The 23,509-nt window shown below is 37.4% G+C and overlaps 1 protein-coding gene across 3 annotated transcripts in view; it reads right to left on the reverse strand.

The window, feature by feature from the left end:
* The window catches only part of WNK3 (WNK lysine deficient protein kinase 3), a 186,412-nt gene that overhangs the window by 103,845 nt on the left and 59,058 nt on the right, over positions 1-23,509 (reverse strand). For all 3 annotated transcript variants that reach the window (XM_070462813.1, XM_070462812.1, XM_070462814.1), the window contains exons 7-10: positions 12,044-12,263; positions 3,776-4,070; positions 2,793-2,986; positions 2,550-2,699 (exon numbers count right to left, since the gene is read on the reverse strand). In XM_070462813.1, coding sequence (XP_070318914.1) covers positions 2,550-2,699; positions 2,793-2,986; positions 3,776-4,070; positions 12,044-12,263 — 859 coding nt within the window. The remainder of the gene's footprint in view (positions 1-2,549; positions 2,700-2,792; positions 2,987-3,775; positions 4,071-12,043; positions 12,264-23,509) is intronic.

Here is a 23,509-nt window from a genome sequence, read left to right on the forward strand (position 1 = left end):
GGATGCCATGACCTTAGTTTCCTGAATGTTGAGCTTTAAGCCAACTTTTTCACCCTCCTCTTTCACTTTCATCAAGAGGCTCTTTAGTCCTTCTTCACTTTCTGCCATAAGGGTGGTGTCATCTGCATATCTGAGGTTACTAATATTTCTCCCGGCAATCTTGATTCCAGCTTGTGCTTCATCCAGATCAGCGTTTCTCATGATGTACTCTGCACATAAGTTAAATAAGTAGGGGGACAATATACACCCTTGATGTACCCCCTTCTCCTATTTGGAGCCAGTCTGCTGTTCCATGTCCAGTTCTAACTGTTGCTTCCTGACCTGCATACAGGTTTCTCAAGAGGCAGGTTCAGGTGGTCTGGTATGCCCATCTCTTTCAGAATTTTCCACAGTTTATTGTGATCCACACAGTCAAAGGCTTTGGCATAGTCAATAAAGCAGAAATAGATGTTTTTCTGGAACTCTCTTGCTTTTTCGATGATCCAGCAGATGTTGGCAATTTGATCTCTGGTTCCTCTGCCTTTTCTAAAACCAGCTTGAACATCTGGAAGTTCACGGTTCACATATTGCTGAACTCTGCATTCAAATGGGTGTATCTTTCCTTTTCTCCTTTGCTTTTCGCTTCTCTTCTTTTCACAGCTATTTGTAAGGCCTCCTCAGACAGCCATTTTGCTTTTTTGCATTTCTTTTTCTTGGGGATGATCTTGATTCCTGTCTCCTGTACAATGTCACGAACCTCCGTCCATAGTTCATCAGGCACTCTATCAGATCTAGTCCCTTAAATCTATTTCTCACTTCCACTGTATAGTCATAAGGGATTTGATTTAGGTCATACCTGAATGGTCTAGTACGGTTTTCTCCACTTTCTTCAATTTCAGTCTGAATTTGGCAATGAGTTCATGATCTGAACCAGAGTCAAATCTAGAGTCTCTATCCCCAAATATAAATGATAATTTATTTCTAACTGGAGAGATAGTAGATGATATTTACTGTCTTCTTTATAACTTTGTAGGCTTTATTTTAAATAGGTAAAATACACTTTCATAAATTTTTAACCTTTTTTTTTCAAAATACACATACCTGTATATTTATGTTGTTGAACCTAAGTTATTATTATTAATTTAAGCATCCATCCAACACACTTTGCATTATAGTCTTAAAAAGAGATAAACCCAACCACAACATGAGCTCAAGAATGAACATATACCATATAAGCTACAAACACTAGCCAAATACCATGTACTGTCAACTATACCAGATTAAATATATCCCCAGCAGATTTTAAATGCATCTGGCATTTGTCAAGTATGTGTATGTCTTCCCCTACAAGATTGAGCTTCTTGAGGGCAAGGACAATATTTTATCTTATTTTACACTCCCAGAGATGGCGGTTATTAAAAGTGTGCTGATGAACTATGACTATGTACTAATCTCTTAAAATCAACATATGCACCAGCTGCTAACTAAGTCATATACAGAGAATGCCTAGGAACTCAGACCAGCTCATTCCCAAAGAGAGAAGACACACACAGGGGATAGTGAAGTTGAGAAAAGAAAATGGGATCGCAAAGAAAAGCCCAACCATGTAACCAAAGTCTATAACCTAGGAAACCAGGATATAGTACTGATATATGAACGCTCAGAAAGACTGTGCACTCATTGTCAGAAATGAGTAATGTTGACTTGGACAGTCTAAATAAAAAAAAAAACATTTTCTTCTACAGAAATAAATGTGAACAAAACAAGTCAAGAATTTAGATCAAAGTGCTAAAAATTATAACAGTCTATGAGATACTATTTCTAATTATCTACAAAAGACATTCCTCCACATTCAAATCAGGCTGAAAAGTCCAACACAAAAAACAAACCAAGAAAAAGGGATTAGAGTCCTAAATAAATTTTTTATCTGTATATGGAATTCTCAGTTTCTTTTCCAATTATATAAGCAGTGTCTCAAGATTCTAGTTACACAGTATTAGGCACATCCTCAAGATGAATGTCTTTTTTTGTTTGTTTGTTTTGTTTTGTTTTGTTTTGAAGATGAATGTCATAGTGAAGGAAAATATAAACAACTTTAAGCTTTCAGTGACTTTTATATAAGCTAGGATGAATCTATGTAAGACAGCCTTCGCCTGTCAGAAAATCTGTGCTGTGCTTAGTTGCTCAGTCATGTCTGACTCTTTGTGACCCCATGGACTGTAGCCTGCCAGGCTCCTCTGTCCATGGGGATTCCCCAGGCAAGAATATTGGAGTGGGTTGCCATGCTCTCCTCCAGGGTATCTTCCCAACCTAGGGATCGAACCCAGGTCTCCCACATTGCAGGCAGATTCTTTACCATCTGAGCCACCAGGGAAGCCCAAGAATACTGGAGTGGGTAGCCTATTCCTTCTCCAGGGGATCTTCCTGATCCAGGAATCGAACTGGGGTCTCCCACATTGCAGGTGGATTCTTTACCAGCTGAGCTACCAGGGAAGCCCAAGCTACTAGGAAAGCCCTAGGCAGTGTTAAATATGTTTAGCTGAATACAGAGGCTCTAAAATGTATCTCACCTTTATCTGTGAGGCCTTTGGGACAATTAAAGGCGAAACCTGGGGTTGTGGGACAACTGGAGGTCCAAAGACATGTACAGGCAAAATAGTGGACCGACCTTGAACCAAAGGCAAAATTTGGGGCTGAGTCAGCTTTGGCTGCTTCTGCAACTGTTAAATAAGAACAAAAAGATTAAAGATAAATTCTCCAATCTACAGTAAATATACTGATGATATATTTAAAAGTTTAACAGTTCATCTCACCCCTGAAATCTGCTGGTAATGTCCCACTAGTTGCTGGGATGGATAAATTTTCTCCAGAACATTTATTTCGGTCTGCGGCAAGTTAGAAACCATTTGAGAGCCCATAATCTGGTCTGAGGAGTAGGCTACAGTGGGCTGATTTGAAGTATCTGAGTGTAAAGCTGATCCTGCTCCTGCCTCAGACAAATTGTCACCTATGACAAAGAAAATAAGGTAAAAGGGAAAAATTCAAAACACAAGGTCCAGATGGCATAGGAAATGGTAAGCGCTCTTTTTTTTCTTTTTTACTCTGATAACCTGAAACAGCTTCAAATAAGATATGTACACTGCAGAATTAATCAAAAATCATCATGTAAACTTTCCATGCTGATATTATGGTATAACTAAAATTTTATTAGTAAAGCAAAACTACAAAGAATTACATAAAAGTTAACTCAATCTGCTGGCCATTTCATGCATATCCTAACTAATCTATGTGTGCCAATAGGATTTCAGTTAATTTTAAGTGGCATATTCTCATTTTCATAGAACTTGGCTACAAAATAATGCTGCCTTTATAGAAAATGGGTTATTACTATGAAAACACTCTGTCCTTCTAGAGAAGAGAATGCATTACAGCCAGAAAAATTAGACAAACTGTTAATTTATACTTGAGTCTAAAATACAAAGGTCTTATAGTCTAGAAAATTTCCTCTTGAAAAATAAGTTCTATCTTTAGATTCATATTTCCTTTACTAAAAGATTCATGTTAGACCCTTAAAAATGGTAAAAAGATTATAATCCTTATTCAACTCCTTGGACAAGTCACTTAACAGAACAGTTTCTTAATTTTAAAGTAAGGAAACTAGCTGGCTTGTCTAGGGATTTTGGAGAAGGATTAATGAAAGGACAGATAACAAAATCCTTTGAAACATACAAAAGTACTATTTAAAGATAACAGAATACAATTACATGTTTTCTTTTATATATTATAACTGTGTCACCTGTAACAGAAGAGCAATGATGTTGTGGTTTTCTTTGTAGAAGCTGTTGTCGCACATGTTGATCAACTTCAGTTTCTTCACATTCCGCCCCAGTGTGCTGAACAGGAGGAGGGGGCAAAGATGTATTTTGGGGCTGAGCGAGTACACTCCCTAAAGACTTGCATTGGGAATACCTGCGTTCTTCCAAAGAGCCAGCTGGCTTTTTCTCCCTTGTCTTCTTTATCAGGGTCACGCGGTCTCTAATGGACTTAGCAACAGCTTTGGAATCACTTTCATGGAAAAATCCTGACTTGACCTACAAACAAAATATAATAAGCAAATCACATCTTTTTTTCAATTAATTACTTAATTTTTTTATTGAAGGATAATTGCTTTACAGAATTTTGCTGTTTTCTGTCAAACCTCAACATGAATCAGCCATAGGTATACATATATCCCCTCCCTTTTGAACCTCCCTCCCATCTCCCTCCCCATCCCACCCCTCTAGGTTGATACAGAGCCCCTATTTGAGTTTCCTGAGCCATACAGCAAATTCCCATTGGCTATCTATTTTACATATGGTAATGTAAGTTTCCATGTTATTCTTTCCATACATCTCACCCTCTCCTCCCCTCTCCCCATGTCCATAAGTCTATTCTCTATGTCTGTTTCTCCATTGTTGCCCTGTAAATAAATTCTTCAGTACCATTTTTCTAGATTCTGTATATATGTGTTAGAATATGGTATTTATCTTTCTCTTTCTGACTCACTTCACTCTGTATAATAGGTTCTAGGTTCATCCACCTCATTAGAACTGACTCAAATGTGTTCCTTTTTATGGCTGAGTAATATTCCACTGTGTATATATACCACAATTTCTTTATCCATTCATCTGTTGATGGACATCTAGGTTGCTTCCATGTTCTAGCTATTGTAAATAGTGCTGCAATGAACAATGGGATACATGTGTCTCTTTCAATTTTGGTTTCCTCGGGGTATATGCCTAGGAGTGGGATTGCTGGGTCATATGGTGGTTTTATTCCTAGTTTTAAAAGGAATCTCCATACTGTCTTCCATAGTACGGAAGTACATTCCCAACAACAGTGCAAGAGTGTTCCCTTTTCTCCACACCCTTTCCAGCATTTATTGTTTGTAGACTTTTTGATGAGGGCCGTTCTGACCAGTGTGAGGTGATATCTCATTGTAGTTTTGATTTGCATTTCTCTAATAATGAGTGATGTTGAGCATCTTTTCATATGTTTGTTAGCCATCTGTATGTTTTCTTTGGAAAAATGTCTGCTTAGGTCTTTTTTCCCACTTTTTGATTCAGTTCAGTTCAGTCACTCAGTCGTGTCTGACTCTTTGAGACCCCATGAACTGCAGCACCCCAGGCCTCCCTGTCCATCATCAACTCCCGGAGTCCACCCAAACCCATGTCCATTGAGTTGGTGATGCCATCCAACCATCTCATCCTCTGTCATCCCCTTCTCCTCCTGCCCTCAATCTTTCCCAGCATCAGGGTCCTTTCAAATGAGTCAGCTCTTCGCATCAGGTGGCCAAAGTATTGGAGTTTCAACTTTTTGATTGGGTTGTTTGTTTTTCTGGTATTGAGTTGTATGAGCTGCTTGTATATTTTGGAAATTAATCCTTTGTCAGTTGTTTCATTTGCTCTTATTTTCTCCCATTCTGAGGGCTGTCTTTTCACCTTGCTTATAGTTTCCTTTGCTGTGCAAAAGCTTTTAAGTTTAATCAGGTCCCACTTGTTTACTTTTGTTTTTATTTCCATTACTCTAGGAGGTGGGTCATAGAGGATCTTGCTTTATGTCACTGAGTGTTCTGCCTATGTTTTCCTATAAGAGTTTTATAGTTTCTGGTCTTACATTTAGGTCTTTAATCCATTTTGAGTTTATCTTTGTGTATGGTGTTAGGAAGTGTTCTAATTTCATTCTTTTACACGTAGCTGTCCAGTTTTCCCAGCACCATTTATTGAAGAGGCTGTCTTTGCCCCATTGTATATTCTTGCCTCCTTTGTCAAAAATAAGGTACCCATAGGTGCATGGGTTTATTTCTGGACTTTCTGTCTTGTTCCATTGGTCTATATTTCTCTGTTTTTGTGCCAGTACCATACTGTCTTGATGACTGTAGCTTTGTAGTATAACCTGAAGTCAGGAAGCTTGATTCCTCCAGCTCCATTCTTCTTTCTCAAGACTGCTTTGGCTATTTGGGGTCTTTTGTGTTTCCATATGAATTGTGAAATTTTTTGTTCTAGTTCTGTGAAAAATGCCATTGGTAATTTGATAGGGATTGCACTGAATCTGTAGATTGTGTTTGGTAGTATAGTCATTTTCACAATATTGATTCTTCCTACCCAGGAACATGGAATATCTCTCTCCATCTGTTTATGTCATCTTTGATTTCTTTCATTAGTGTCTTATAATTTTCTGTGTACAGTTCTTTTGTCTCCTTAGGTAAGTTTATTCCTAGATATTTAATTCTTTTTGTTGCAATAGTGAATGGGATTGATTTCTTAATTGCTATTTCTGATGTTTCATTGTTAGTATATAGAAAAGGAAGTGATTTCTGTGTACTGATTTTGTATCCTGCAACCTTTGCTAAATTCACTGATTAGCTCTAGTAATTTTCTGATACTATCTTTAGGGTTTTCTATGTACAGTATCATGTCATCTGCAAACAGTGAGAGCTTTACTTCTTTTCCAATCTGGATTCCTTTTATTTCTTTTTCTTCTCTGATTGCTGTAGCTAGGACTTCCAGAACTATGTTGAATAATAGTGGTGAAAGTGGACACCCTTGTCTTGTTCCTGATCTTAGGGGAAATGCTTTCAGTTTTTCACCATTGAGAATAATGTTTGCTGTAGGCTTATCATATATGGCCTTTACTATGTTGAGGTAGGTTCCTTCTATGCCCATTTTTTAAAGAGTTTTAATCATAAATGGGTGCTGAATTTTGTCAAAGGCTTTTTCTGCATCTATTGAGATGATCATATGGTTTTTATCTTTCAATTTGTTAATATGGTGTATCACATTGATTTGCATATATTGAAGAATCCTTGCATTCCTGGAATAAACCCAACTTGATCATGGTGTATGAGCTTTTTGATGTGTTGCTGAATTCTGTTTGCTAAAATTTTGTTGAGGATTTTTGCATCTATGTTCATCAGTGATATTGGCCTGTAGTTTTCTTTTTTGTGTTGTCTTTGTCTGGTTTTGGTATCAGGGTGATGGTGGCCTTGTAGAATGAATTTGGAAGTGTTCCTTCCTCTGCAATTTTTTGAAAGACTTTTAGAAGAATAGGCATTAGCTCTTCTCTAAATGTTTGATAGAATTCTCCTGTGAAGTCATCTGGTCCTGGGCTTTTGTTTTTTGAGAGATTTTTGATCACAGCTTCAATTTCAGTGCACATAATTGGGTTGTTCATCATTTCTATTTCTTCCTGGTTCAGTCTTGGAAGACTGAACTTTTCTAAGAATCTGTCCATTTCTTCCAGAGTTATCTATTTTATTGCCATATAGTTGTTCATAATAGTGTCTTATAATCCTTTGTATTTCTGCACTGTCTGTTGTAACCTCTCCTTTTTCATTTCTAATTTTGTTGACTTGATTCTTCTTTTTTTTTTTTTTTCCTTGATGAGTCTGGCTAATGGTTTGTCAATTTTGTTTATTTTCTCAAAGAACCAGCTTTTAGTTTTATTAATCTTTACTATTGTTTCTTTCATTTCTTTTTCATTTATTTCTGCTCAGAATTTATGATTTCTTTCCTTCTACTAATTTTGGGGGTTTTTTTTTGTTCTTCTTTTTCCAGTTGCTTTAGGTGTAAAGTTAGGTTGTCTATTTGATGTTTTTCTTGTTTCTTGAGGTAGGATTGTATTGCTATAAACTTCCCTCTTAGAACTGCTTTTGCTGCATCCCATAGGTTTTGAGTTGTCATGTTTTCTTTGTCATTTGTTTCTAGAAATTTTTTAATTTCCCTTTTGATTTCTTCAGTAACCTACTGGTTATTTAGAAATGTATTGTTTAATCTCCATGTGTTTGTGTTTCTTACAGTTTTTTCTTGTAATTGATATCTAGTCTCATAGTGTTGTGGTCAGAAAAGATGCTTGATACAATTTCAATTTTCTTAAAAAACACATCTTTAACATTTAAGATTTTTACTTTTATTTTTTACTAGCAGTTATTTTCCTAACCGAAATTCCAAATACTATTAAAAAATAGTTAATTTGTTTCTATGTTCTTTCTTTCTTTGGCATTGGAATGAAAACTGACCTTTTCCAGTCCTGTGGCCACTGCTGAGTTTTCCAAATTTGCTGGCATATTGAATGCAGCACTTTCACAGCATCATCTTTCAGGATTTGAAATAGCTCAACTGGAATTCCATCACCTCCACTAGCTTTGTTTGTAGTGATGCTTCATAAGGCCCACCTGACTTCACATTCCAGGATGTCCGGCTCTAGGTGAGTGTGAGTGATCACACCTTTGTGATTATCTGGGTCGTGAAGATCTTTTTTGTACAGTTATTCTGTGTATTCCTGTCACCTCTTCTTAATATCTTCTGCTTCTGTTAAGTCCATAACATTTCTGTCCTTTATTGAACCCATTTTTGCATGAAATGTTCCCTTGGTATCTCTAATTTTCTTGAAGAGATCTCTAGTCTTTCCCATTCTATTGTTTTCCTCTATTTCTTTGCATTGATCGCTGAGGAAGGCTTTCTTATCTCTCCTTGCTGTTCTTTGGAACTCTGCATTCAAATGGGAATATCTTTCCTTTTCTCCTTTGCTTTTCACTTCTCTTCTTTTCACAGCTATTTGTAAGGCCTCCTCAGACAGCCATTTTGCTTTTTTGCACTTCTTTCTCTTGGGGATAGTCTTGATTCCTGTCTCCTGTACAATGTCATGAACCTCCGTCCATAGTTCATCAGGCACTCTGTCTATCATATCTAGTTCCTTAAATCTATGTCTCACTTCCACTGTATAGTAATAAGGGATTTGATTTAGGTCATACCTGAAAGGAAAAGGTCATTTTTCTTTCCAATCCCAAAGAAAGATAATGCCAAAGAATGCTCAAACTACCACACAATTGCACTCATCTCACACGCTAGTAAAGTGATGCTCAAAATTCTCCAAGCCAGGCTTCAGCAATATGTGAACCATGAACTTTCAGATGTTCAAGCTGGTTTTAGAAAAGGCAGAGGAACCAGAGATCAAATTGCCAGCATCTGCTGGATCATCGAAAAAGCAAGAGAGTTCCAGAAAAACATCTATTTCTGCTTTATTGACTATGCCAAAGCCTTTGGCTGTGTGGATCACAATAAACTGTAGAAAATTCTGAAAGAGATGGGCATACCAGACCACCTGACCTGCCTCTTGAGAAACCTGTATACAGGTCAGGAAGCAACAGTTACAACTGGACATGGAACAACAGACTGGTTCCAAATAGGAAAAGAAGTATGTCAAGGCTGTATATTGTCACCCTGCTTATTTAACTTATATGCAGAGTACATCATGAGAAACACTGGGCTGGAGGAAGCACAAGCTGGAATCAAGATTGCTGGGAGAAATATCAATAACTTCAGATATGCAGATGACACCACCCTTATGGCAGAAAGTGAACAGGAACTAAAAAGCCTCTTGATGAAAGTGAAAGAGGAGAGTGAAAAAGTGGGCTTAAAGCTCAACATTCAGAAAACTAAGATCATGGCATCTGGTCCCATCACTTCATGGCAAATAGATGGGGAAACAGTGGAAACAGTGGCTGACTTTATTTTTCTGGGCTCCAAAATCACTGCAAATGGTGATTGCAGCCATGAAATTAAAAATGCTTACTCCTTGGAATGAAAGTTATGACCAACCTAGACAGCATATTAAAAAGCAGAGACATTACTTTGTCAACAAAAGTCTGTCTAGTAAAGGCTATGGTTTTTCCAGTGTTCATGTATGGATGTGAGAATTGGACTATAAAGAAAGCTGAGTGCAGAAGAACTGATGCTTTTGAACTGTGGTGTTGGAGAAGACTCTTGAGAGTCCCTTGGACTGCAAGGAGATCCAACCAGTCCATCCTAAAGGAGATCAGTCCTGGGTGTTCATTGGAGGGACTGATGTTGAAGCTGAAACTCCAATACTTTGGCCACCTGATGCAGAGAGCTGACTCATTTGAAAAGACCCTGATGCTGGGAAAGATTGAGGGCAGAAGAGAAGGGGACGACAGAGGATGAGATGGTTGGATGTCATCACCGACACAATGGACATGGGTTTGTGTGGACTCCGGGAGTTGGTGATGGACAGGGAGGCCTGGCGTGCTGCGGTTCATGTGGTCGCCAAGAGTCGGACACAACTCAGCGACTGAACTGAACTGAATGTTCTTTTTTAATCAGACATGTACAAATGCCAGAGCCTTGAATAGGAAAAAAATTACTAGGCTCCAGAGACATAATTGCCTAAGCTGGTCCTTGTTCTTATAAGCACACAGAAGCTGGTGGTAAGAGATGTGTAAAAACTTAATTTCAAATGAAATAAAGAGGTAGAAATAAGCTACTGCAAAAGCCCTAAAGGAGCATAAGCCTTTCTAGTGAAAGTAGAGAAAGAATCACAGGAGAAGGTAAAGTCTGACCTAGATTAAATAAAACAAGGAACTTGAAGGCTACTGAGGCAGAGGTAGATGAAGTCCAGAAATCAGCACTCTAGGCGGAGCAAGTATGCTCATAGCAAAGTGCTATATCTCACTAGGTGTTAGTAGAGTAACATGAGAGATGTTAAGGGCTTGTTGTCTAAAAGGAACAGGGCTGAGTAGCAGAGATAATGACCTGAAGAGGTGTCATAGCATATCCTTCTCAGTTCTACAATCTGTATTTTAAAGCATGTCTCAAAAAAAAAAAGAAGAAAAAATAAAGCATGTCTCAAGGTTCTACACATTTGGGGAAATTTCGTCATAGTTGAAAAATGATTAAAATGTCAAATGTAATCCATATATTTAATTTCACTCCTTCCCAAAGTTCAAAAAAACCCAGAGCAAGTGGAGTTTTAAGTCATAAACTCACAAGGATAAACAGAATAAAGTCAACAGCAACAACAAACCTTTTGGACATTTGGGGATGTGGAAAACAGATAATAACTGGAAAAGGTAAGCCAGGGAAGGCTGAGAATCATTCTCATTTATACTGAATAATACTCACAATACATAGGAACTAGCCATACCAGGTACTTATAGAAGTGGATAAAGTCAAAAGAGATGACTAAAATAAGGAAGACTAAGTGAAAGGGTTTTCAGAAGTAGTTAGGTATTAGGTTCCAATCTCCCACCCTCCATTCCACATCTTTGGGTGATTGCTTCTCCCCTACTCAAAAAGTCTAAAATTTTGTTCTCTGTAAAGGGTAAAAGAGCATCTCTGGACTAGGGAATACCAGGCACTGTTGAAGGTATGGCTATCATGTGAAAAACAAGAAGATTAAATGACCATATGCATGCTGAATGCCATATGCAGTAACTGCCAGCACTCTCCCCACTTGGCTACCAAAATGCACCAATAACCACATCCTTATCCTCCAGGCAGGATACTGAAAGATAATTCTCTGGAGAATCTGGCCAATTCAAGAAGAAAGACCCACAAATAATTACATCAGAGGTTCCCTGATTACTGTCCCACCCAGATGCCTGAAAGTAGAGGTTAACAAGTCTGACCTTCCCAGACTCAGCTCTCATAAACTCACAGGGAAGCTTGAGCCAGACTATGACCAAGAGACTCTGTTCAGCTTACCCCTCCTGGGTATCTTCACCTAACAGTAACTTTAGTAACCAGCTAGGTATGTGCTGGGCACACTAGTTTTCAAAACAAAATAATATGTATTCTTTAAGTACACTATAATGAAAAGCAAAGGAAAGAGTAACACAAAAGTCAGGGTAGATCCATGGCTGACTCATGTCGATGTAGTGAAAACCACCACAATATTGTAAATAGCCTCCAATTAAAATAAATAAATTAATTTTTTAAAAAGTCAGGGTAGATACTATCTATAGTGATGAGGGAGGGGAATGCAAGTGGGAGGGGGCACACAGATAACTTCTAAGGTACCAGTACTGTTCCATTTCTTAACAAAAGTATGGTTTTACTATTCTTTATACTGTACATACAAATTTAATATACTCAGCTACATAGATATATTTCACAATAAAGTTTCAATTTAAATAAAGAAAATGAGAGAAAAGAAAGCAATCAGAAACAGAAAGGATGCAACCCCAATACTATAACAGGAGGGGAGGCTGGGGATAGGATTCACTTACCATTTCATATGCTACTTCCTCAGGTGTATCTGTTTCTAAATTGAAACTGAATTCAATAGCTTCATTATCTTTATGTTTGCCTTTCAATTTTTTAGGGTCTTCAACCCAGAGTCTTAAAGCCAGGGATGAATTTGAGCAATCATCTTCCTCTGCCAACTCCACTCTTAGTCCTGTATCCTCCGCAAAAAATGCGTGGTTTAGAAGGTCCCTTATAGACAACCTAATAAATAATATACAAACCTGTTATCAATTCTTCCAATCACAAACAAGATATAGAACACTTAATCAGTAAAAAGTCTGTCAAAGCAACAACTTTATTTAAAATTTTCTATTAACTAAACCATTAATTTGTCTTATTATAAAACCCTAACTTATATCCCACTTATCATTACCAAGGATGCAAAGAAACCTCGATTAACATGCATTTGTAGTGATCTTAATTAAGGACCATTAACAGTAACATATCCAGATACTGAAGTTTAACATACCTAAATGTACGCCTAGAGATAATTTGAAAAGTGCTTCAGTACGTTAGATGGATTCAGTATCTTCCCTAAATCACTGGCTTAAGTCACTAAAAGTCTAACAATGGATTGTCAGCAAGGAAACTAAAAACTTTTCCAGATATATAAACTCTAAAGTAAATTAACAATTCAAACTTTTCTTTTTTTACAAAATTTATAAACAGAACTCATTAACTCAATTAACAGTAATCTAGTCTGTGTACTTCATTCACTCTTTAGAGAATGCCATGGGTGAAACTAATTTAGCTCATCAAAGTCATACAGTTTTTTTGAAGTATTTAAGGCCAGTGTCCTAGGCCAAAGTATACACATAATGACTACAACTCCAGCCTAATATTAGGGATTAATCTAATATTATGTTAAGAGAAGAAAAAAAGACAGAGGTTCAAATTTTTTTTATATGTTGGGAAAGGTAATTTCACTTTCTTTGACCAACTTCTAAAATAGAGAAATAATATCTAAATTACAGGCCGGTGAGAGCTAAAACTGATATATTCCATAATGTCTATGTAGAAAGCCCCTCCTATACTATTTAAAAAAAAAGCTATGACAAACCTAGACAGCATATTAAAAAGTAGAGACATTACTTTGCCAACAAAGGTCCATCTAGTCAAAGCTATGGTTTTTCCAGTAGTCATGTATGGATGTGAGAGTTGGACCATAAAGAAAGCTGAGCGCCAAAGAATTGATGCTTTTGAACTGTGGTGTTGGAGAAGACTCTTTAGAGGTCCTGGACGCAACAATAAACCAGCAACCCAAAAGGAAATCAGTCCTGAATATTCATTGGAAGGCTGTGTTAACTAAAGCTCAGTATTTTGGCCACCTAATGTGAAAACTGACTCACGGAAAAAAGCCCCCAGATGCTGGAAATTTTAAAAGGAGGAGGAAAGGGACGACAGAGGATAAGATGGTTGGAAGGCATCACTGACTTGATGGACATGAGTCTGAGCAAGCTCCAGGAGCTGGTGATGGACAGGGAAGCCTCGCATGCTGCAGTCCATGGGGTTGCAAAGTCAGACACGACTGAGCAACTGAACTGAGACTGAACTGAAAGCATGTTGACAGCATGGTATCCTGTAAGTTGAGGATTTTCAACCTTCTACACTTTAGTGATCAAGAGACAAACATTTACCTAAGACAGCTTTTAAGAAAAGAATACGGGGAGGAGCCAAGATGGCAGAGGAATAGGACAGAAAGACCACTTTCTCTCCTACAAATTCATCGAAAGACATTTAAATGCGAGCAAATTTCACAAAACAACTTCTGATCGCTAGCAGAGGATATCAGGCGCCCAGAAAAGCAGCCCGTTGTCTTCAAAAGGAGGTAGGACAAAATATGAACGAAAATAAGGGAGTCAAAAGAGCACGGACGGAGCCCCCCGCCCCGGGAAAGGGAGTCTTAATAGGGGAAATTTTCCCAAATCACCAGAAACCCTCTCACTGGGGGGACGGGGGGAAGTTTTTTCCGGCTTTCAAATTTGGGGAGGAAAAATTAAAAAAGGGCCCACAAAATTACGTGCCTAAAAGCAACTCCCAGCAGAAAAGTACCCAGACGCCCGTACCCGCCACAAAAAGGGGGGCGGAACGGAGAGGAGCGGGCGGCATTTTTTTGGGTCAGGACCGGCCCGAAGCCCCTGAGAGCAATCGGGGGGAGCTTTTTTAAAACTGGGGGATAGAAGGGACAAAATTTAACTGGCCCGAACCACTGCGGTGGTTCGCAAAACAAAACTGAAATTCCAGAGAAACCCCCCATCCCCGCGGAGGTGGGGGCGGGGGGGAGGGGAAAAGGGCAAACTTACCCCCTGAAAGCCCCCCCCCTCCCACACTGCAAACAGGCCCCCCCCGGGGTTTTTCTAGCTAAAGACTTCCTGAGACCGCTGGAGGTTGGCGGGGGGCCGGGGGGAAAAAGTGCGCCGTACCGGAGAGATTGCGCCCAAACCTCTGGCTGCCTGGGTGCTCGTGCCGGAGGGAAAAGGCGCGCCACACCGGGGGGGAGAGTGCGCCCAAGCCTCTGGCTGCCGAACCGCTCAGGCCGGGGGAAGGGCAAAAAAACGCAGGAGAAAACCAAAATCGCGCTTTTGTGGATACCCAAAACTGGAACCGACTAACAGGGCCCCCGCTCCATATAGAGCACCCGGGGGCCTGAGCAGGAAAACGGCGAAAGACGACACCCCTGAGGGGGAAAAACCCAGTGGGGCCGGAACACGCTGGGATCCTACGGAGCGGTACTGTCTGCAGGCCCCCCCCCCCCGTAGCAGGAATAACTGAACTAGAGAACCTAAATAAGAGACACCTCCGCCCCCCCGTGTGGGGCGAAATTAGACACTGAAGAGACGGCAAACAGAAGCCAAAAAAAACAAAGGGAACCACTTCAAAAAAGGCCCCGGTGCAAAGATTAAAATCCCTAAAGGTAACACCGACAACGGGAAGGGCCTACAGATACTGAGAAGTGTAAGCTAAAGGGGACTATCTGAAATTGAATAACCAAAACGCTGACCGCAAAACCCCCCAAGTTTTTTTTCCTAGATATATATGTACAATTTTTTTTTAAATTTAAAAAAAAAAAAATTTTTTTTTTTTTTTTTCTCTTTTATTTTTTTTAAAAATTCCCTATAAATCCCCTATTACTCCTCAACTTTCATTTTCATTTATTTTTATGATTTTTTTTTTTAATTAGGGAAAAAATTTTTTTTTTCCTTTTTTTTTGTTTTTTCTCTCCTATTTCCTTTTAGAGTCCTCTAATCCCCTCATTATTCCTTAAATTTTTCATTTTCATTTCACTAAAACCTTCCCAAAAAAAAAAAAAAAAAAAAAAAAAAAGAGAGAGAGAGAGAAACCCTATTTTTAAACCGAACTTCATATACAGTTCTAAATTTTTTTGTGTTTTTTTGTTTTTTTTTTAAAAATATTTATTTAAAAGATTTTAAACCCCTTACACGATTTTTCAATTTTTGTTTTTCAGTAGTAGGGTGAAAAAAATTTTTTGGTCTTTTAAGAACCCAAATTCATTTCCCCTTTTATTCAGGAGTGTGGTGAAACTCTCCCACTTTTGATCTCTGTTTTCTACCTCAAAAACACCTCTTTTTCCCTCCATTCCCCCTTCCCCCTTTCCCCAATCCAACTCTTGAATTTTTGTGGGTTTGGGTCGGAGAACACTTTGGGAACAATAAGCATAGATCTGTTCTCTCCCCCTGATCCCCTTTTTCCTCCTGATCCCCCTTTTTCCTCCTGCTCACCTCTTCCCCTTTCCCCCTCTCCATTTTTCATGTAACTCTTAAACCCCTTTTGGGTTGCCCCTCACGGGGGAGAATCTTTTCCCCATTAACCTAGAAGTTTTTTTTTTACATTTGAAAAAAGTTGGAGAAGTCTAGACTATTGGAAAAAAAACGAAATCCAAGGCAGGAGATTTTAAGCCCAAATCCTGAAAAAACCCAGAAAACTCCTGACTAAAACGGAACATTAAGGAATAAGAGACCATACTAAAGTTTCCCATACCTTACCAAAACCAACCACCCCCCAAGAGCCAAAAAGCTCCAGTTCAAACATCCCCACGCAAATTCTTTAGCAACCAGGAACATAACCAGTGTCAACATACAGGCTCCCAAAGTACACCTAACCAGAGACCCATCGCAAAACTCATTACGGACACTCATTGCACTCCAGGAGAAAAAAATCCAATTCCACGCACCAGAACGCTGACACAAGTTTCCCAAACCCGGGAAAACCCTTGACAAAACAATCGTCCAACCCCCACCCACGGGGTGAAACCTCCACAAAAAAAGGAAAACCTCAGACCACAAAAATACAGAAAGCCACTCCAACACAGCATCAAACAAGATGAAAAGGCGAAAAAACCCCAACAGCAAAAAGGGAAAACATGAAAAAAGCCCACCAAGTAAAAACAAAAGAGGGGGGAAATAGGAATTACCTGAAAAAGAATTTAGAATAATGAAAATAAAAATGATCCAAAATCTTGAAAAAAAAAATGGATTACAAAAAATAGCCCGGAGCAAAGTTTTAAAAGATCAAAAATGTTTAACAAGGACCTAGAAAAATTTTAAAAAATAAATTAAAAAATATTAATAATGAAATAAATGAGATCAAAAACACTCGGAGGGAACCATGAGAAAAAAACAAGACAGAAGATAGATAAGTGAGTTAGAAGTTAAAAAGGGTTGGAAATAAATGAACAGAGAGGAAAAAAAGAAAAAAGAATAAAAAAAAAAATGGGGGACAACCTCAGGGCCCTGGGACAATGTAAAAAGCCCCAACCCACGAATCATAAGTCCCCAAAAAAAAGAGACAAAAAAAAAAAAGGCCATGAAAGATACTGAGGGATAATACTGAAAATTTCCCTAAAATGGGGAAGGAAATAGCCAACCAACCCAAAGAAACCCAGAGAGTCCCAAACAGATAAACCCAAAGGGGCGAAAAACCCCAAACAATATTAATCAAATTTTAAAAAAGATCAAAACAAAAAAACAAATATTAAAAACGAAAGGGAGAAACAAAAAATAACACAAAAAGGGGATTCCCCAAAGGGGGATAACAGTGATCTTAAATAAAACCCTCGCCAGAAGGGAATGGCAGACATACTTAAAGTAATAAAAGAGAATAACCTACAACCTAGATTACTCAACCCACAAGGATCCATTCAAACGAAGAGAATCAAAAGCTTTCAGACAAGCAAAACTAGGAATTCAGCACCCAAACCCTCTTCAAAAATACTAAGGATTTTCCCTCTAGACGGGAAACACAGAAAGGTGTAGAACGTGAACCCCAAAAAACAAAATAAATGCAACGGCCCATCCCTATCAATAATTCCCTTAAATGTAAAAGGGTTGAATGCCCCAACCAAAAGACAAAAAAAGGGCTGAATGGATCAAAAGCAAGACCCCTATATATGCTGTCTAAAAGGACCCACCTAAAACGGGGGACACTAAACAAAAAAAGGAAAGGGGCTAAAAAAAAAAAAATTCCACCCAAACGGAGCCCAAAAAAAAAGCAGGAGCCCAAAATATCATATCAGATAAAAAGACTTTCAAATTAAGTCGTAAAAAGAGAAAAAGAGGTCACACATAATGATAAAAGGGATCAATCCAAGAAGAAAATATAACAATTATAAATAAAAGCCCCAACATAGGAGCCCCGCAATATGAAAGGCAAACCTAACAGTATAAAAAAGGGGGAATTAATAGTAACACAATAATATAAGACTTTAAATACCCCATCACAAACAGGATAGATCAACTAAACAAAAATGAACAAGGAAACACAAATTTTTAACGGACACAATGGCCAGCTAGACCTTATTGACATTATGGGGCGTTTCACCCCCAAAAAAAACAATTCACCTTTTTTCTCAAGGACACGGAACCTTCTCCAGAAAGATCACATCCTGGGCCAAAAATCTAGTTTTTGGTAAATTCAAAAGCTGAATCATTCCAGTCATCTTTTCTACCACGTGCAAAGATTAATCTCAATTACGGGGAAAAAAAATTTTAAAAATTCAAACTATGGGGCTAAAAAACACGCTTCTGAAAACCCAAACAAATCATAAAGAAATCAAAAAAGAAATCAAAAATATCTAGAAATAAAATGAAAATAAAAAACACAAAAACCCCAAAACCTTGGAAATGAAAAAGCATGAAAGGGGAAGATTCTAGCTTTTACAGGCCACCCAAGAAAAAAGGGAAAAAAAGTCAAATAAATAACCTAACTCTACACCTAAAGCAATAGAGGGGGAAAAAATGAAAAACCCCAGGGTTAGCAAAAGGGAAAGAAATTTTAAAAAAATTGGGCAGAAAAAATGCAAAAAAAACCCCTAAAGGATCAAGCAAAAATTAACAAAGCAAAAAGGGTTTTTTTTTTGAAAAAATTAACAAAATTGACAAACCATTAGCAAGACCCTTTTAAAAAACAAAGGGGGAAAACCACAATTTTAAAAAAATTTTGAAAGAAAAGGGGGATCACAACAGGCAACACAGAAACAAAGGTTTTATAAGGACTACTACCCCAGCTCATTCCAATAAATGGAAACTGGAAAAATGGAAAGTTCTTTTGAGAAGTAAACTTTCCAAAAAATGAACCAGGAAGAAATAGAAGATCTTAACAAAATGATCACAAGCAAAGGAAATCGAAACTGTAATCAAAATCTTCCCGCAAACAAAAGCCCAGGACCCAAAGGCTTCACAGCTGAATTTACCAAAAATTTAGAGAAGACTAACACCACTTTCTCAAAAATCTTTCCGAAAATTGCAGAAGAAGGTAAACTTTTCCAAACTCATTCTATAGGCCACCATCACCCTAATTCCAAAACCAGAAAAAGATGCCCCAAAAAAAAAAAACTACAGGCCAATACACTGATGAACAAAGATGCAAAAAACCCTTTAAAAAAATTCTAGCAAACAAACCCAAAAACATTTAAAAAAATCATACATCAACCCAATGGGGTTTATCCCCCGGAATGCAAAGGGTTCTTTAAAATCCAAAGTCAAAACAATGAATACACCCATTAACAAATTGAAAGATAAAAACCATATGATTTCCAATAATTTCAGAAAAAGCCTTGACAAATTTTAACATCCATTTTTTGATTAAAACTCTCCAAAAGCAGGAATAGAAGGAACATACCTCAACATAATTAAAAACTATTATGACAAACCCACAGCAAGCAAACACCCCAAAGGTGAAAAAAATTTAAAGCATTTCCCCCGAATCAGGAACAAAAAAGGGTGCCCACTTCACCACTACTATTCAACATAGTTTTTTGGGAAGTTTTTTGGCCACAACAATCAGGGCAGAAAAAAAGTAAAAGGAATCCAGATGGAAAAAAAGAAAAACCCCCTCTGTTTTCAGATAAATGATCCCCCTACATAGAAAAACCCCAAAGCTCTACCAGAAAAATACTAGAGCTAATCAATGAAAACAGTAAAGTTGCAGGTTTTTAAATTAACACACAGAAAACTTTGCATTCCATACAAACAATAGAAAACAGAAGAAAATTAAGGAAACAAAACCATTTCCCCTTGCAACAAAAAAAGTAAAAATACTTTTGGAGTATATCTTTCCTAAAGAAACAAAAGACCTATACAAGAAAAAATATAAAAAAACTATGAAAGAAACAAAGAGGGCACAAAGATGGGGAAATATACTGTGTTCATGGATTTGGGGAAAAAAAATATTTTTCAAAATGGTATAAACCCAAAGCAATCTTAGATTCAAAGCAACCCTATCAAATAAACCCAAAGGTATTTTTCACAGAACTAAACAAATAATTTTTACAATTTTTTATGGAAATACCAAAAAATAAAAAAGCCAAAGTAAACCGAGAAAAAAAATGGAAAGGAGGAATCAATCTGCCCCGATTCAGACTCAAATACAAAGCCCACAGTCATCAAGACAAGGGGATGGGGGACAAAGGCAGAAATATAGATCAATGGAACAGAATAGAAAGCCCAGAGATAAATCCACGAACCTATGGTCACCTTATCTTCGACAAAGGAGGCAAGGATATACAATGGAAAAAAGATAACCTCTTTAACAAGTGGTGCTGGGAAAACTGGTCAACCACCTGTAAAAGAATGAAACTAGAACACTTTCTAACACCATACACAAAAATAAACTCAAAATGGATTAAAGATCTAAATATAAGACCAGAAACTATCAAACTCCTAGAGGAGAACATAGGCAAAACACTCTCCGACATAAATCACAGCAGGATCCTCTATGACCCACATCCCAGAATTTTAGAAATAAAAGCAAAAATAAACAAATGGGATCTAATGAAACGTAAAAGCTTTTGCACAACAAAGGAAACTATAAGCAAGGTGAAAAGACAGCCCTCAGATTGGGAGAAAATAATAGCAAACGAAGCAACAGACAAAGGATTAATCTCAAAAATATACAAGCAACTCCTCCAGCTCAACTCCAGAAAAATAAATGATCCAATCAAAAAATGGGCCAAAGAACTAAACAGACATTTTCCAAGGAAGACATACAGATGGCTAACAAACACATGAAAAGATGCTCAACATCACTCATTATCAGAGAAATGCAAATCAAAACCACAATGAGGTACCATTATACGCCAGTCAGGATGGCTGCTATCCAAAAGTCTACAAGCAATAAATGCTGGAGAGGGTGTGGAGAAAAGGGAACCCTCTTACACTGTTGGTGAGAATGCAAATTAGTACAGCCTCTATGGAAAACAGTGTGGAGATTTCTTAAAAAGCTGGAAATAGATCTGCCATATGACCCAGCAATCCCACTTCTGGGCATACACACCGAGGAAACCAGATCTGAAAGAGACACATGCACCCCAATGTTCATCGCAGCACTGTTTATAATAGCCAGGACATGGAAGCAACCCAGATGCCCATCAGCAGACGAATGGATGAGGAAGCTGTGGCACATATACACCATGGAATATTACTCAGCCATTAAAAAGAATTCATTTGAATCAATTCTAATGAGATGGATGAAACTGGAGCCCGTTATACAGAGCAAAGTAAGCCAGAAAGATAAAGACCATTACAGTATACTAACACATATATATGGAATTTAGAAAGATGGTAACGATAACCCTATATGCAAAACAGAAAAAGAGACTCAGATGTATAGAACAGACTGGTGGACTCTGGGAGAAGGCGAGGGTGGGATGTTTCAAGAGAACAGCATCGAAACATGTATATTATCTAGGGTGTAACAGATCACCAGCCCAGGTTGGGTGCATGAGACAAGTGCTCGGGCCTGGTGCACTGGGAAGACCCAGAGGGATCGGGTGGAGAGGGAGGTGGGAGGGGGGACTGGGATGGGGAATACATGTAAATCCATGGCTAATTCATTTCAATGTATGACAAAAACTACTGTAATGATGTAAAGTAATTAGCCTCCAACTAATAAAAATAAATGGAAAAAAAAAAAAAGAAAAGAATACGCTTGCTCAGACTAACTAGTCTTAAGGCTGAGATGAGATGTGTTTAAGAATGTACAATCAAGTTAAGCATTCTGCTTCTCAATGACAGTTTTGCCTAGATAATTTTACTATGGAATAATCACTGCAATAGCAGCAGATAGTATCATTCATTAAATATTTCTTACTCTGTTAGGTATTTTATACCCATTATCTTTTTAATCATCAAAATAATACCTATTTTGAGGAACACCTAAGTAACTTGCTCAAGATCACACTGGCTAAGTGTGACTCCAGATTTTAATCATCTTCTGCTGTGGAAGCCTATGCTCTTTCCAAAACACTAATGTGCCATGAACCTTTTTTGAATATTCCAGTGTTCTTTGGTAATAGATCCTAATTAAAATGCTGTATAAAAAGCAATCAGAAACCAAACTAAAACAACTACTTCAACACAGTAGTTTTAGCATAGCTTTAAAAAAAAAGCATGCCTAAACTTCTACAATTCAAAAACAGCAATAAAACAACTCAATTTTTTTTCTAAAGGCAAAGGACTTCAATAGATAATTCTCCAAAGAAAATATACAAATGACTGACTGATAAACACATGAAAGGATACTCAACATTATTAGTCCTTAAGGAAATGGAAATCAAAACCAAAATGAGATAGCACTTTACACCCACTAAGATGGATATTACCAAAAAACAGTTCGTGTGGATGTTAAGAAACTGGAACCATCATACATTGCTGGAAGGAATGCAAAATGATGCAGCCACTGTGGAAAAAAAATTGGTCGTTCTTCAAAAAAATTAAACATATTATTACTATATGATTCTGTAATTCTACTCTTAGGTATATACCAAAAAGAACTGAAAGCAGAGATTTAAGAAGGTACTTGTTCACCAATGTTCATGCTGCGTTATTCACAATAGCTAAAAGGTAGAAATAATCCAAGTATCTATCAACAGATGAATGGATAAACAAAATGGTATGTATATGAGAGCACAAAAAGACAAATAGTATATATCACAAAAGAACAAATATTTTGATTCCACTGGTAGGAGGTACCTACAAAAGAGGTAGAGACTAAGTAGAATAGAGATTGGCAGGGGGTGAGAGGAAAGGGAATGGGGAGTTACTATTTAATGGGCACAGAGTTTCTGTTTGGGATGATGAGAAAGTTCTGGAGATAGTGGTTATGATTATACAACAATGTGAATGTGCATAATGCCACTGAATTGTACATTTAAGAATGATTAAAATGGTAAATCTTAGGTTATTTATATTTCACCATAATTAAAATATATAGATACAGCCTATTGGTGCAAACACCAAGAATGTTGTATAATAAAGCTATAATTAAACAGGCTTTATCTTAGGGGCTTTTTATATTTTAAGATATGCAACAGTAAGCTTAGATAACTAATAAAAATGAAAGAGAGTCAGTGAAATGCTGGTGTAAATAATTTCTATAAAAGATCTATTATCTGATTTAACCATAATCAACTAGAGATAAAACACTAACCTACCAATTTAAGTAACCAACTGTCCAAAGCTCAAATTAAAGGGAAAAGCTAAAACTAAAATGAATTGTGAGAAAAATACAAATTGTGACACAAATAAATTTAGAATTACTATTTCTTGAAAAAAATAGCCTTATCAGCTTTACCATTATCATGACACAAGAACATATGGACAAATTAAAAAAAAAACAGCTAGTGAGTTAATGGTTAAATTTTTCTTAAACTATCATAAAAAACCATTTAAGTACTTATGTGAAGTTGACAATGCAGAAACTCTCCACTATCTATCAACTGTTAGAAGAAAGTTTACCTGAGAGGGGACTATTAAACTGATGGCTAAAAGTGATGAAGTTTAATATCGGTTCAAGGAAAATTCAACACATAATATCAATTTAAAATGGCAACAGATGCAATAATACACTTCACTATAGACAGTGTGGTTTGGCTTCCACTCAAAAGTCATACCCAGCATGATTCAAAGGTCAGAAAAAGACCCAAAGCAAGA

The sequence above is a fragment of the Odocoileus virginianus genome, unplaced genomic scaffold, assembly GCF_023699985.2.
Source record: "Odocoileus virginianus isolate 20LAN1187 ecotype Illinois unplaced genomic scaffold, Ovbor_1.2 Unplaced_Scaffold_14, whole genome shotgun sequence".
NCBI classification, from domain to species: domain Eukaryota; kingdom Metazoa; phylum Chordata; class Mammalia; order Artiodactyla; family Cervidae; genus Odocoileus; species Odocoileus virginianus.